At 47.6% G+C, this 14,982-nt stretch overlaps 2 protein-coding genes across 3 annotated transcripts; one reads left to right on the top strand and one right to left on the bottom strand.

Moving 5' to 3' along the window:
- Window positions 1-5: 5 nt before the first annotated feature.
- Window positions 6-10,088, bottom strand: PARK7 (Parkinsonism associated deglycase). 2 transcript variants are annotated; one of them, XM_069782917.1, is made up of 7 exons: window positions 9,967-10,088; window positions 5,958-6,091; window positions 4,793-4,894; window positions 4,071-4,130; window positions 3,140-3,209; window positions 1,383-1,469; window positions 6-468 (listed from the first exon to the last, which is right to left on the bottom strand). In XM_069782917.1, exons 2-7 carry the CDS (start codon window positions 6,045-6,047, stop codon window positions 308-310), a joined length of 570 nt encoding a protein of 189 aa, XP_069639018.1. In that variant the 5' UTR covers window positions 6,048-6,091; window positions 9,967-10,088; the 3' UTR covers window positions 6-307. The 2 variants fall into 2 exon arrangements, with proteins under 2 accessions (XP_069639018.1, XP_069639019.1); XM_069782918.1 differs by lacking the exon at window positions 9,967-10,088 and adding an exon at window positions 8,268-8,390.
- TNFRSF9 (TNF receptor superfamily member 9) lies at window positions 9,648-13,946 on the top strand. Its single transcript, XM_069782916.1, has 7 exons — window positions 9,648-9,885; window positions 9,963-10,085; window positions 10,282-10,419; window positions 10,874-10,940; window positions 11,067-11,203; window positions 11,430-11,564; window positions 12,518-13,946. The coding sequence occupies exons 1-7, from the start codon at window positions 9,768-9,770 to the stop codon at window positions 12,643-12,645; spliced, it is 846 nt and encodes a 281-aa protein (XP_069639017.1). The 5' UTR covers window positions 9,648-9,767; the 3' UTR covers window positions 12,646-13,946.
- The last annotated feature ends 1,036 nt before the right edge of the window (window positions 13,947-14,982 follow it).

The raw sequence follows: 14,982 nt of genomic DNA, 5'->3' as shown, positions 1-14,982 counted from the left end.
ACAAGCAGGGTTGCTTCATTTTTATTTACTCAGCAAACATTTTCCCACGTGATTCTTAAATGCCATGCAGGAGCTAACCAAGATTATTAGGTGCTGGCTGCTTTTGCGTGGTGAAGCTTTTTGCTAACAGGATCTTTTTCCAGAAATAAAGATCATTGGTTTGTTAAGGTATCCCAGTTTAGCCAAGTACAGTTGCTAATTTCACCCGCAATTAAATTGTATTTACAACAGTGCATCCCACAGTTATTCTACAACAGACAAGACCCTCCATTCAAAATTGTCCTACTCCCCATCCCACACCAGGATTTCACTCTTTCAGTATTAGGGGTGCCTTCACCTGTTCGGCCACTTCCTTCCCCATCAGCGTTTCAACAATGGCCAACCCAAATTCAAAGCTGGTACCAGGGCCGCGGCTGGTGAGGATGTTCCCATCTTTCTCCACGCGGCTCTCGGAGTAGGAGTAGTGTGCTTGGGGGGACACACAACAGAAAGAGAGAGGGTCAGTCTCCAGCACAGCGCCCACAGCTGCCGCAGCGCATAGACCTGCCTGACGCAGGGCGCTGCCACCGGCTGCCTGCAGGCTACTGCAGCTGAGAAGTGGTGGGTCCAGCCTGCCTTGGGCTCTGTACCCCTGTCCCTCCAGAAACAAGCAGCGCATCACTGCCTGCAGTCCTCAGGGAGGAAAAGGGCCCACAGGGAGCTCTAGCACCTTGTTCACATGGTATAGGAAGGCACCTCCGATTCTACAAGCTCATTAAGAAGCGCTCGCCGTGCCTGTCAGTTCCCGTGAGGTTACTTTTGGAAGTCAGACTGCTGTTGTGTAGCTGTTCACAACCGTCTTTTTTCCAAACACAAGCAGAGGGAACTGGAGGAACCCTGCAGTCTCCTGCTCACCTTCAGACTCGTTAATGTTCACAGAATGACTTCTTAGTAGTGCTTCACCGCCACTTCCTTTCGGTATGAGAAAGTGTGGACCCATCAGCTGCTCATAGCACTAAAGCACTACCCATAGGAGAGCAGGAGAGGTGCTGCTGGGGTTTGCTGTTGGGCCCACTGAGGCAAAGAACCAAAAGGGGAAGAGATGGCTCAGCCTCAAGAGGATAAGGGAAAAAGTGCTCCTAGTATGACAGCAGCAGCGTATTTTCCCCAAGGATAAGAATGTTAATATAGCCCTGCATTTTGAGGTTAAACAGACTTAGAAATATAGTCTTTGCATATTCAGTTGAATTTTGATTACATTCAGGAAAGCATTAAGGAAATTCAGAGACACAAAATAGGATACAAAAGCTATTTTCCTTTCTTTAAATCAGGGGTTCAGCTGAAAAAAACCCAAAACACTCCAAGAACAGTTTAGAGAGAAACTTATAAAAGTCATTATGTACCTCCATTCATCATTTTATCTTTGGCCAAAGGATGTGTTGTGACTTTGCTTCCAAACCCTATTCCATGTGCCAGAAGGGCAGTAGGACCTGTAAGGACACAAAGTTGCACCAGTGAGGAACTATTTTCTGCTACAAATGCTTTTAAGAACCCACGTCCAGGCACTAGGCCCTCAAGGGGCCAAACCTCACTGTGGACAGACTACTTTTACAAGACCTGGTGCCAGCCCTATCTCTGAAGCAAAAAGCTTCAAAAAGAACACAGCTGTATAATCTCTCCCATTCTATTACACAAAACACCCTGTGCAGAGAAACACATGAAGAAAAGAGAAGGTTTAGAGAACACCCAGTTCATGCAGCTGTCCTGCCGATGATTGTGCTGCCTTTGAAGGAGTCGAGAACAATGGTCATTTCACTTCCAGATAATACATTTTATTTAAAACTGCTTGAAACCAAGTAACAAAAAGTCTGCATTTCAATCTGAACATTAACTAGGTATAATTACTTTAGGACCTTGTTAAGCCTTGCATTTAGGGACTTAACAGATAAAATATTATTTGAGCAAGCCTTTACATGTTGCAATTGTGTGCCAAGCAGTATTTTAGACAGATCATGGGCTGGCTGCTAAGTTTTTGATTTTAACAGTCTTTCTCTTTTCCTTTCATACTTCCTCCTTGGCCTGAATTGAGGAAGGAGTTTGTGTCAAGAAGCTTTAGGTCATCTGACAGAAAATCCTTACGGGAATTCCAAAAGAAACTGAAGGCAGGATGGGCCTGACATGAGTTTTATTTCTGTACATTTGATTCATTTCAGATATAGTCCAGGAAATAACCGTCTTTGCGTTCAGACAGAATCAGCTCTAAGAACCATTACACCTAAACAAATGAACCATCCCCATTACAAGCAAAGGCCTTTATTGGGCAACTGTGAATTTGCGATTGCTCTGAAAGAGATACAGATAGAGAAGTAGAAGACTACCACTGCCAAGTTCAAGAATGTTCACAACTCTGTATGCGTATCACCCAATTGAAGAATGAAAGCATAAAACCCCCAGCAATGTACCAGAAAACAAAAGTGAAAACACACTCCACAAACTCACTCTGTTAGACTGTCGTTTACACGCTCGTTGCCACTCTCCTCATTCTCGGCTATGGGTACCTAGGCCAGCCTCTCAGTTCAGTTGGGAGTATTGGCAATTGTTCATCTTGCTTTTTTACACGCAAATCTTACAAAGGAATGAACTGGATACCTAGCTGTGCAGAATATGTAAGCAGACAACCCTCTCCTCGGAGTAATTCCGTCTTTTGCTACCACTCAGATGAGGAATGGTGAGCCTGTAATACTATATTTACAGCCTTCCTTCTGAAGTTAAAGGGCAGGAGAGGAGATGTGAGATAAATTTATAGCAATGATATTCTGCCAGCAATGTGTCCTCAGCAACGTGAAAGATCACCAGAATAAGCAAATATTTTGTAAAAAATCCTCGCACAAGTACCTTTCACTTTTTATTTTAAAGACAGTAACACAACCAATTGAAAAGAACTGGGTACCAAGCAGAACTTGCAGCATAAGTGTTCAAAGTATTTCAGAGATTCCTCTGCTATTAAATTTACAAAAAATTCACATGCTGATGGGTGCATGTATAGTACAAATCCCTGCTACTACATTACAGGAATACAGATTTCTAAGACAGGAAACTGTCTGCCTGCCCCTTCAAAATATCCAAATGCTTTACAAAGCAAGACGCCTTGTTAACCCACCTGCACATATAGCAGCAATCAGGCCTTTTCTGCTTTCCTGGTCCTTCAAAATGTCTTTCACAGCAGGAGACTGTACAAAGAAACCGTATCACAAGTCATTGTTTGGCACTGATTATTTGAAGCACAGTTGAAATATTTACCACTGCAACTTCATAAACAAGTTTTACAAAGAAAACCAGCTGCCAGCTCTCCATCCTGCCTCAGCACAGAGGGCAATGAAAACACTAAAAAGGAGAAAAAACTGAACAACAAATACATGCCCCACAAGGAAAGAGCAAGGAAATCAGAAGGAACTGCAGGGAAGTACTTGGACCACATAAAAGCTCGTTAATCCACAGCCACAGAAAGTTGTTGTTGGAAAGCTTCACAAGACAAATAGGAAAGAGTATTCATGAGATACCTCCAGACAGCCTCTATCATTCTTAAGAAGATTTATACGGGGTATTTGTCTCATATTCCAGGGCTTACAAACTGTGTGATACCATCTAAATCCTATCTGATAGATCGACTTGTTTGTCCGCCTGCCTTCCACAAGGTATTTATACCACCACTACAACAGCTTTGCACCAGAGACAGAATTCTTGAGCAAAGGAATAGAGTCTCGTGGGTTCGGCCTGTTTTATATTTCATGGAATTAAATCTTCATTTGCAACTGTTTCATCTTCATACGATTATGAACAGAGATTTTCCCACAATACAGAGCACCCTTCCCTTTTTATTCTGCTTAACTAGGTACTCAAGTCCAAGAATTTACGCAGTTGTCCCACCTATGTATTCGTAAGAAGGCTTAAGACAATTAACATTTAGTTTACTGATTCGTTCAGAAGAGAATTTTCAGATGCCAAACTGAATTTGCAGGATTACTAAGCAAGTGTAGACCACCCACTACTCATGAGGATGCCCATGAATCTTTAAGATATCAGAACTTTACCTCTGACAAGTTTTGAGCTCCAAGGTTACCCCCAGGCAGGACCACGACATCGTAAGGCCCCTAAACAAAGAAAAGATAAAATTTTTCTGTTGAACAGAGGCTGTACGTACATTACACCGTTTTAATGCCACTACAGCTGAGTCGGATGCAAAGCAAAGGGACCTACCTTTTTTTCCACTGAATGACACTTTACAATCAGAGAACCAGTTCCAATTATGGACCAAAATACAGTCTCCTACTCCAGGAAGAGCCTATTATCAATAAAGTCTGTCACAGAACTAACTTTCAAGCCCAGTGCATTTAAGAGCTTCAACAAGCAAACGGCAGCTCTTGCACTGTAAGGATAGGTGGTTTTCCTCCAACCTTAGTGTTCAGGTCTAACTGCAGCATTGTTTAGCTTTTCATCAGAACTTTTCAATTGTTCCACATCACAGTATTTTGTTGGGCCAACTAACATGCAAAATAAAGCTCTATGTTTGACGCTTTACAAAAACAAATACCTGTGCAGAATTACGAAATCTGCCTGATCCTAGCATGCTATGAAGCAGGACAACACTGAAGGGGAGCACTGCGGGACGTGCAGTTCCGTGATTCACTGCTGCGTAGAGCTAACATAACATGCAACATATTCCTAAAAGTAATGCATAAGCTTTCCAAATTCACCTCTGAAACTGTGAGAAAGGCTATGTTGGCCATTGTATCAGATCAGGGTGATGACCAACCTCTTTTCTGGCATCTTCAAGACTGGCATCAGGACAAATGAAGACATCTCGACTGCACTGCACTGGTTCTTTTCCTGTTAGGCCTGCAACAGTCACCTTGATCTAACAGAAGAATACATACAATTCAAGAATTTAGGGCATTTTTCTTATATGTTTGTTCTTAAGTAGTACACAGAATGAGCGAAGCACTACCGACAGCTGCTGAGAACAGGGCAGCTCTTAAGCTTCCCCAAACCATGATTAAGTCCAAATGCGCAAGGTAAGCAGTGATACTCACCTCGAGATTAACAAATACCTCTAATAGTTCAACTTTTCAAACAGGACATTTAGAGAATATCTGATCCCACAGGTTTGAAACAAAACAAAGCAATAGAACCCAGGAGAGCTGGACTAAGTAGATCAGATAATGAACTAAAGTCTCTCTGCAGGCTCAAGCCATTCTCAAACACACTTACAGCGTGTTCAATTTTCTCCCTTGACTTTTAGATGCCTGGTCATAATATCATACATGTGCATGGCACAGCTCACATTCACTAAATAAGCAGACAAGCTTGAGCTTCTTTTGGCAGCCCAAATGGGGAGCACATTATTGGAATGACAAAGGTGGTGGGAGAGAGTAATTTTTAATTTAGTCACTTCTATACACATGCAGTTGATGGGTTTATTTAAAATCTTATTTTCATACTTAATCAGACGATAACACTGTGTACCACTACCGTTGCCAAAGTAAAAAAGAGCATCAGGAAACCCACCAGACAGAATTCTAGTTAATGACAGAATCTTAAAAGCAGCTTGCGAAAAGCTATGTAACGTCACGAGCTGTAATGTACTGAGCTGTCCAGACCCCTACAAAAAAAGCACTTCCTGTTACTGTGCATGGGAGTAGCCATGTTTTCTGATAGGGTAAGATTCACCTGAAACACTGCTCTGGTCTACGTGAGGCTGATATTTTAAAAGGCTATCTTTTGCACAAATGTCAGCTGTCATGCATGCTTATTTGGGGCATGGCACAAATATTTGCTAACCGGTAAGAAGGCAAGGGTGAATTTTCACCTCATACCAGCAGACTATGCCTTGAACTCCTAGCAATGACTGTCAACTTGAGGCAACGATTTTCCCTTGACCAAGCACTCACAAAAAGATTTTTCGTTGTCTGCATACTCACCCCAGCTCTTCTCATAACATCAGTGGGGATTACAGTTTCCATTTCCTCTGCCCCTTTTGCAAGAATCACCAACGCTCTTTTCGAGGCCATATCTTGAGGGGTTGCTATTAGGTGAGATGGTTGCGAAGGGGGGGCTGAGGAGGGTGGAAAGAGACAATGTCGTTAGAAGGCAAATCCCCTAGTATAAATCCTTCCCAATGGTGAAGGTTAACAGTGAGTAATTTGCATTTTTGCATTATCTTTCATTTAAGCCACCTTAAAATGGTTCACTAGCTTTAATATTCATAGCAATTTCACTTAACTGAAGAGCTTTTTACAAAGAATGCATTATGATATTAAGGGATCAAGACATTTGTGTAGTGGGAGGCACAGCACATCAGCACCAGAAGAGGAAGCAGCCTGACCTAGTCAAGACTTTACATGACTTGAGTCTGCCAGAGAGAGGGGTTCAAGGTGGGTGGCAGAGTTGTTTTCAATTTGCACACCCTCACTCATACCCAGACTACTGACTCCTACCCAGGTCAGCATTTATAAAAAGGGCTTGCATGAGCTTTGACCTCATGTCTGGTATTTAGTTTCCACACAGCATGCTTCACGAAGAGTTTCCTGTGACTTACAATGACTCGACCAGTGCCCCTGCAAAACCTCAGCAACAGATTTTCTGGGTATTTCACAATTTTGTGGGGGAGAAAGGTGTGTGCACATGTGTGATGGGGGAGCAGACCACAGAATTTAGCAAATGGAACAAACTAGGCTTAAGACTTTTTTTTCTGGTTCCTAAACTCAAGTTGAGGTGAATGGCCAAATTTCCATTTGAAGGTTAAGTTAAAGTAGCATTAACTACATCATGTAAAATACACACTAACTCATACTGGTCTGACAGAAGTCTGTGAAAGCATCTGTGGTGTGAGAAGGCATTTCACAGGTCATCCACTCTATGAGACAGGGATTTTTTTCCTATGCAGGGACTTGCCATCCAGAAATGCACGTAGCACCTGGGAGCTCTTCATAAAATGACATCCATGTTTAGTTGCCTCCACGGAAGAAAACCATCCCCTCATCGTGCTTCAACTTCATCTATTTTCAGGTTCGCTCCCCACTGTTAAGCCTCATTTAGAAAGACGCTCTTTCTAGAATGCAGTCATATACAGTGGAACGTCCTGCAGGATGCAGAACCAGCCCAAGCAGACTAATTCAGTGTGTCAAATCCTACTTTTAGGACAGCTTTACATACTGTCAACGCCAAGGCCAACTGAACAAGTACACTCAAATCATAGGTATTAGCAATTACTTCAGGACAACCTGGAGCTTCTTAATAATTCGTCTTGAAGATATATGTTGATTCTGCAAAACTAATTTTTGTATGGTTTTGACTAACTAGCAATGGAACACCTGAATAGCCACAACGCAGAAATACTGCATTTGCTTCTTATTGCAGAAAAGTACTCCAGGTCATAGTTTGCGTCCCTCTCTCTTATTAGTTCTTTAGATGCAAATAGGCACCCGATCCTGAAAGCTTTTCTCTTTCCCCTAGTGAAATGCAGTCTCTCCCTACTGTCCTTAGACATTTCTGGTAATACACTGACCGATTCTTGAGCATTAGTGCTGTTCTTTACGTGGGTGCATATGTAAACAGCCGTCACGCTGTAAATGCTACCAGGACAAGACCGTTTTCCAAGGCGGCAGAACGAAGCTGTACAGACATGACACCCGCTTCATTTAACAAGCTGTCTATGCATAGCAAACACAAGTCACCCATTTGCTTCTCGGTGCCAGCATATGCGCAGGCTGCCTCGGACCTTTAAGCCAAACGTATTCCCCCCCCTACGTGGGTACATGCACATTTCTCGAGATAGCGACTGCTGGCAGATGGCCGAACCAGAAACTCCAAGCAGGCTGGCTTTAGAAGAATCACGCCTTTCAGCGCCCCGACCACGCAGCCTAGCTACCAGAGGCAAGGGAAGCGTCCAGGGTCATCAGATCAGCCGCTCCGAACGGAAGGCCGCGTCCCTGCGCGCTCATCTGTTTATTTTAGGGACGCGGCGCCATTCGGCGTCGCGACCACCTCAGAACACGACGAACGGCGGCGCGGGGCGACGGGGGGGGGGGGGGGGGGGAGGAGGGGTGTCGGGCCCCGGAGACAAGTAAGCGGCCTTCCCGCCCCTGCCCGCGGCCGCCGCCGGGCCCTGCGCGCCCCCTCCGCCCCGCGGCCGAACCCTCGCCCGCCGCAAGCGGCGACACGAACCCCCCCGGCCGGGCGCTCCTCCGCCCAGACCCGGCGAACCGGGGCGCGACGCAGCACCGACTCACCTCAGCCGAGGCGCGGGCGACTCTGGGAGGCGCGGCCCCGCCCCCGGCCCGGCCCCGCCCCCCCCCCGCCGCCGCCGCCGCCCGCCCGTCCTCCTTTTCCGTGTGCGAAAGGCGCCGGTTTTCTCACGTTCGCTCGGAACGCGGCTTCGGCGGGCGCTCCGGGCGCCCACCGCCGTGACGCCACCCTCCTACGTGCGGCAGCGCGCTCGCGAGGGGCCACCTTCAACGCGAGCCGCCGCCGCCGCTTTTCCTCGGGCAGCCCTCGCGCCTGCGGGCAGCGCCGGGCCGGGCCGCCGCTCTCCTCCGAGCTCTGCCCGGAACGGCAGACCCACATCCCCGTTTCCGAGGCCCGTGGCTCCAGGACTGAGTTTTCCCTGGCTTTAAGGAGCGGTTTCAGTATTTGGAAGGACGGGCCGGGCTGCGGGAGGGGCCCTTCGGGACTGCGGACGGCCCTGCTGCGTAAAACCGCTACTTGCGGGTGCCGGCAGTCACGGCCCGGCTCCCCGGTGAGGGGCTCAGGGGAGCTGTGGCGGAGCGGCTCAAGTCCAGGGCATGGGACCGGAGAGCAAGGCACAGGGAAGGGCCTCGCTGGGGGCTCCCCGCAGTCGGTGCGGGGTTCTGCTCCCGCCACGGGGAGCTCTCGCGTGCTAGGCGCACTGGACTTCGCTCAGAACCCTCGACTGGGCTGGTCCTCGCGCCTGCTGCCCACGAGCCCACGGGCGCGTCCGCTTGTCGGTCATAACGCGCTCTGGAAAACTCCTTCCTGCCGCTCCCGCCTGCCCACGCCGCCCGCGCACAGGCGAGGCCCGCCGCTCCCGCAGGCCGCACGGGCCGGCGCCGACCCCGCCCGCCCCTGCTGGAGCGGCGGGGATTGGCCGCGGGGGAGCCGCAGGGGGCGGGGCTGCGCGCGCGGCCGCTGCTGGACAGCGAGCGTCACTCCCCCCCCGTTTCCCCCCCCGGCCCGACCCCGGCGCCGAGCGCCGTCGGGCCCCGCCGTCGGGCCCCGCCGTCGGGCCGCAGCGCGCCGTCACCTCTGCGCTGTGAGATTTACCTCGTGCCGAGGTGGTTTCGGTACCGCGCGGTACCTCCGCGCAGGGCGGAGGTTGTTTGCAACGTGCCGGTGCGGACGGTCCGGCCCCACTGCCCCGGCGGCCTGGACACCCAGGCTCTTCCCCCCCCTCACCTTTCGGGGGCGCGGCCGGGCCGGGCCGCCAAGCCACCGCGGGGATTCCGCGCGGGACTCAGCGGGAAGCCCCGGGGGCGGGAGCGGCGGGCGCTGCCCGGCAGCGCTGAGAGGGGCTGCGGGCGCTGCCCGGCAGAGCCGGGGGTCGCGGCGCGGGGGGGGGGGGGGTGTGGGGGGGGCGGGCCGGAAAGCCCCGCCGGGCCGGGGTTTTCCCCGCCGCCCCCGGGCTGACGCAGCCAGGCCCGCCGGGGGCGGCCCGTAAGGGCCGGCGCCCGCCGCCCCGCGCGCACTCCAGCGGCGGCCGCCGCACCGACCCCATGGGACCGGCGGCAGCGCGGGCGGGCCGGGCGCTCTTGCCGGCGGCGCTGCTGGCGCTGGCGCTGAGCCCGGCGCCCGCCGCCGCCGCCCTGCCGTGCGGCGCCGACTGCCCAGCGGGTGAGGGCCGGGCCGGGGCGGGCCGGGGCGGGCCGGGGCGCGGTCCCGCGGCAGCCACCCTCTGTCTCGGCCCGCAGGTACCTTCGTGGTGATGGCGGGCTGCGGGCGCGGCGCGGGAGCGGGCTGCCGGCAGTGCCCGCCCGACACCTTCTCCAGCGCGGCGGGACTCCGCGGCTGCACCCTCTGCCGGAAGTGCGAAGGTACCGGGCGGCGGCGACGGCGGGGCGGGGGACGGGGCCGCGGACGCGGCGGCGGGGCCGCGCTGCCCCTTCGTTACCTCCCCGGGACGAGCGCGAACGGCAGCGGCAACGCCGGCCTCGTTTCTGCAAGGCCCGGGGCCCCCAGCCCGGGCTTCCCCGAGCGCGTGTGTAACCCAGGACTGTCTCCACTTTCCAGGGAGATTCAGGTACTTAAAAGAGTGCTCCTCAAAAAGTGATGCTGAATGCACGTGCAAGGAGGGGTACCGCTGCAGCGGCGACGGCTGCTCCCGCTGCGACCCAAGCTGTGGCGTGGGCCAGGAGAACACCGGGAGTGGTAAGGTCGCCTTTCCCCGCCAGCTTAAACCTCCTGCACTCGCCGCACCAGACGGACGTGCCGCTGCCTCTCATGCAGCGCGGAGACAACTAGAGCAAGGACCTCACAAGACAAACCCACCAAACTCTGAGCCCTGCTGCAGCTCAAAGCCTGCGCCGGTTAGGTCACTTTGCATGACAGCTCTTCTGTTGCCAGCACATGGGAAACTGAGCTGGGAACTCTGGAGCTAGAGGTGATCTGCAGCATCTTTTGCCAAATAAACAGGTGGCGTGGCCGAGTGCTGTACTGGTCCCTAGCTCACAGGGAAAGAATTGCCTTGCACAGTCAGAACAGCTTATGAGATAGTAATTCTGTGAATGTGGATCGTAGTCATTGTACAAGCAGGCAAAAATAATTTCACATGTTGTTTTAAATGCTCATCTTGTACTAATTTACCTGTCCTTCTCTGTTGAAGGTTGCCGAACTTGCCACTATGGAACTTTTAATGATCAGCCCAATGGCTCCTGTAAAAACTGGACAAAGTAAGTAATCTAAAAATAAATGCTACAGCTATTATACTTGACTGGGGTTTTTTTTCCATGGTTTGGTGTTTTTTTGTTTGTTTTTGGTTTTTTTTTAATTTCTTTTTTGCTTTAAATGTCTTTCAGGTGCTCTGCAAACCAGGTCCTGGAGCCTGGAACTGCAACAAAAGACGTCATTTGCAAACACGCTTCAGATAATCCCACTTTAGTCACTACTCTACCTACCACGTCTCCTGCAATTCCATTTTCTATCACTGTGCCAGGTGAGTCATAGTATAAGATTGCTTATGGAACTAAAGAATTATGACCTACTTTGAAACATACTACAGCTCGCTCACTCACCATTTAAAGCAAGAGTCCTTTCTTCTATCCATTTCCAGTGTTGCAGACTCCTCCAGAAGCAGAAGTGGAGACAAAGTTGTCAGCTAATTCAAGGGCAGTAGAATTTTGCTTTGTAACGCTTATTAGAGAATGTTGTTTGCTCCCTAGGGGAAGACCTCCAGATGGACATTATCAGAATTTCTCTTACTGTAGCTGGGCTGTTGTGCATAGTGTTTCTGCTACCTTCGTGCGTATGCTTTGGTATCTGGCAGAAAAAGAAGCTACATGCTGTCTTCAAGAAAAGTAAGATATATACACTCTTGAATTCAATTTTTCTTTTTGAAACTAGACAGAAATCAGGAATCCAGGTTTTTAAATATCTTTCAAAGATAATTCCAGACAGCTTCAGGTTTTGGCCTTGTAAGTCAGAAACAACAACTGAAAGGAAAACGGTTTGGGAATTTCTGTTGCAGAAAGCACTTAATTAGCTGTAGGCGTTTTATCAACATCGCAGGTTAACTGCACGTGTATCCACGGAAGTGAAGTATTCACGGGAGGTGAAAAAGCTCAGCTGAGCCTTGCTGATCTGGTTGAGGGTCAGTTCAGTTTATTACTTCCAAGTACCATCCTTGGCGCGCGTGGCAATAGCGCTTTCCAGTTCCGTCTGCTCAGGAACAGTATGCATGGCCTGGAGTGAGCATCTTTGAACTCTGGCTGCAGTAGAAGAGGGGATACCAGTCAGGATGTACTACTACACAGATACAGAGTCAGCCTGAATCCAGCGCTGCCTTCCGAGAGCTAATAAGCCCCAGGGAAGCTCAAGAGTTCAGCATAGAGATGAGATGGAATTGCATCCAACATAGTTTATAGTTGGGATTTTTGTCTGTTTGGGTTTTTCTCTCTCCCTCTTCTCCTCTCCTCTCCCCTCCCCTTTCCTAGAGATAAGGGCTTCATCTTCTAGTGTAATTCTGAATACAGGAGACAATAGCATTACTCCAAAAATCTAACAGCTCCATATTCGTCTTCCTTTCATTCTTATGGCAAACAGAGCAATTACAGCCCCTGTTGCATTAGAGAAGACAAAGTATGATAAAATAGTTTTATCGGATGTACATGCCGTAGAGGAATAATTTCAGATTATTGAATCATTTGGAAGAATTTTTCTTGCTGACTTCCTGTGCTTGTGACTGAGGAAGGGTGAAATAAGATGGCTGAATAAATACAACAGAAAGTGAGCATTTGATCTTTTTCTTCAGTGCACACCACACCTGAACAGTCAATTCAGGAAGATGATGCCTGCAGCTGCCGCTTTCCTGAGGAAGAACAAGGTGAATATCAGGACCATAGCAAATCCACAGAACTCAGAGATCTTTTGGTGAACTAGGAATTGGACTGTTCAGCTCAACCACATTTGAATTTCCTTTTGGAACACAGAACAAGAACCTGTTTACATAAATAGAGAGGGTATCAAAATCTGTGGATTTCAGAGCGCTAAATAGCCCAGCCACTGAGCAAAAAGTGCATCTTTTCCATCTCTTAAAGAAATAAAAATAAATAAATAAAAAGATCCGAGTTTGCTGACTTTCTTCCTCTAGGACTAGGAATCATATTTCCAAGAAGCGGTACTTGATCTACATAAAGAAAAAGTACTGCACTTAAAAGCAGTAACAAAAGGGCAGAATGGCTTTCTGGTCCCTCTTAGAAATGGTGCTGGAGCCATAATTTACATGCAGTCTGAAAGCATTTGATGCTAAAAAGGGGATGTGTAGCACATAGTAGAGCCGCTTGTGACGCTCATGGTCTCCATTACCAGCCGTCCTCTTGAGTCTAGAGCTGCAGCTCCTCCTAAAGTTTAGCTCAAACCCAACAGTCTTGGGTTTTGTGTGCAAATACAGATAGACCTCATTTCAGATCCCATCAGTGCTAGAAACAGATACCTGGCCTAACTACTGCACACCTTCTTATATGTAGGAGAGAGGAAGCCAGAAAAATCTAGAGCTGCAAAGTGTTTCATAAGAGCTTGCCTCTGCTGTTGTATTACAGTGATTGGCTTAAGAGGGTCAGTGGAAACACTGAGGAAAGCTGTGGTTGACTTGATCTTAGAAATAGATGTTACTGTGCAGCTGGACTGCACCACCTTCAGTTCTACATCATTCAACTTTGATCTTTTAGGTGATGTAAACATATTATGTACATTGCAGATGTGGTATACGTAGATGTGATACATTTCTGGTACTATTTTTGTAACTCTGAGGTTGGAAAGATTTTAACATCAGACACTCTATCTGTCTCTTTGATCGATTACTGTTACTTTGGTCTTAAAATGCATGTTTGAATCATGGTATTCGCAACACCTTTTTTAACCTTTTACAAAACCAAATATTTTATTTCTTTAGTAGATGTTATGCAAAAAATAGAATGAAAACCCACCAATATGTCACGTAAAAGATTATTTTCCCCTCTATGTGATTTCAACTTGGAGAATGCTATTCTAGTCTGAGGAACGACAGCCCGTCTCTCCATTCAGCAGAAGATTACAATAGCAGATTATTTTCACCAAACCACACTTAGGCATTCTGATAAACTTCTATACAAGTAAATATAAAACAGTATGTGAGAAAATAAATGTCGTACCAAAGCCTGAACTATTAAGTATATTTCAATAAATCTCTCTTTCCATCCCTAGCCTAAGTCTCCTCTCTATTAGTACTTTCGACCATGAGAACTAAGTGACTATTACGTCAAGTTCACAAACTTAAAGACGTGAACAGGACACATGAAAAGCCACTGATCTATTTATAAAATCAACAAGCAACCTTTGCACCAGTGGACAGTATCTTAGAACAGGATAAAACAGTTCTGCTTGTGATTAGTTTCTAATCCACATGTAAGGTATGAGAATTCACGTACAGATCCCTGTAAAAACTCAAAACAGCCAGTGGTTTGTCCTTGGAAAAAAGAGATAGCAGTTGGAATTTTACATTTTGTTAGTGCATTCAGTATATATTTTGAAGGACATTCAGTTTATAACAAAAGCAGCACTGTAAATACTAAGATAGTTGGAGTGTTTAGAAGTTTTCAGATTTATACAATATTCAAGTTCTGTGAATTGTGGCTTTCTATAAAGAACTCACATTATACCCATAGAATCATGCACTTCCTTGAACATAATTAATTGTTGCATGTTGTGGAATTTGCCTTCACTGTGATCACATAGAACAAATGTATTAGAAGCTTGTTCCCGTTCTAGACCCCACATAGATAGATATTTTTATTTAAAAGTACTAAAGGATTTGCTTAAATTCTTCTTTTCACTATGCATGTAGCAGAAACAGCTGTAAAACCACTTCTGGCAGTATGCTATGGAAATGCAATGGGCAGACTCATCAATTAAGTTTGCTCGGAAGTTAGCATCTGCAAAAAAGCCACATATTTGTAGCTTCCTTTTTTCCTTTTAAAATTATTCTTTCATCTCCTGAAAAAATCCACAGCAGCTATTAAAACATCAGTCAAAGCTAGATAATGTGCAGATTGGTGGTTGACAAGTGGCTACTATACAAGTCACAGAAGCAGAAATGGTATAGGCATCTGATCTAAATAAGTCAGGATGCCACATGCAATTTTTTGAATGTTTTGTTCTCTCAAGCTTTTGTAAAAACGTTGCACAGTACGATTTAGGGATCATCAATGACTAGATTAAAAGAACATTGTCATTAGAATT

This window comes from Haliaeetus albicilla, chromosome 4 (genome assembly GCF_947461875.1).
Source record: "Haliaeetus albicilla chromosome 4, bHalAlb1.1, whole genome shotgun sequence".
Taxonomy (NCBI): domain Eukaryota; kingdom Metazoa; phylum Chordata; class Aves; order Accipitriformes; family Accipitridae; genus Haliaeetus; species Haliaeetus albicilla.
Note: the sequence above shows the minus strand (reverse complement) of the source record. Positions and strands in the feature narration are given on the sequence as shown.

What these genes read in the sequence shown, in the direction of transcription:
- PARK7 (XM_069782917.1), bottom strand. Translation starts at nt 6,047, where the DNA reads ATGGCCTCGAAAAGAGCGTTGGTGATTCTTGCAAAAGGGGCAGAGGAA. An exon ending in GAGCTCAAAACTTGTCAGAG is followed by an intron (nt 3,210 to 4,070) that starts GTAAAGTTCTGA and finishes TTCTTTGTACAG; the next exon opens with TCTCCTGCTGTGAAAGACAT. An exon ending in GATTGCTGCTATATGTGCAG is followed by an intron (nt 1,470 to 3,139) that starts GTGGGTTAACAA and finishes GTGTCCTTACAG; the next exon opens with GTCCTACTGCCCTTCTGGCA.
- TNFRSF9 (XM_069782916.1), top strand. Translation starts at nt 9,768, where the DNA reads ATGGGACCGGCGGCAGCGCGGGCGGGCCGGGCGCTCTTGCCGGCGGCG. An exon ending in ATTTTCTATCACTGTGCCAG is followed by an intron (nt 11,204 to 11,429) that starts GTGAGTCATAGT and finishes TTTGCTCCCTAG; the next exon opens with GGGAAGACCTCCAGATGGAC. An exon ending in ACATGCTGTCTTCAAGAAAA is followed by an intron (nt 11,565 to 12,517) that starts GTAAGATATATA and finishes CTTTTTCTTCAG; the next exon opens with TGCACACCACACCTGAACAG.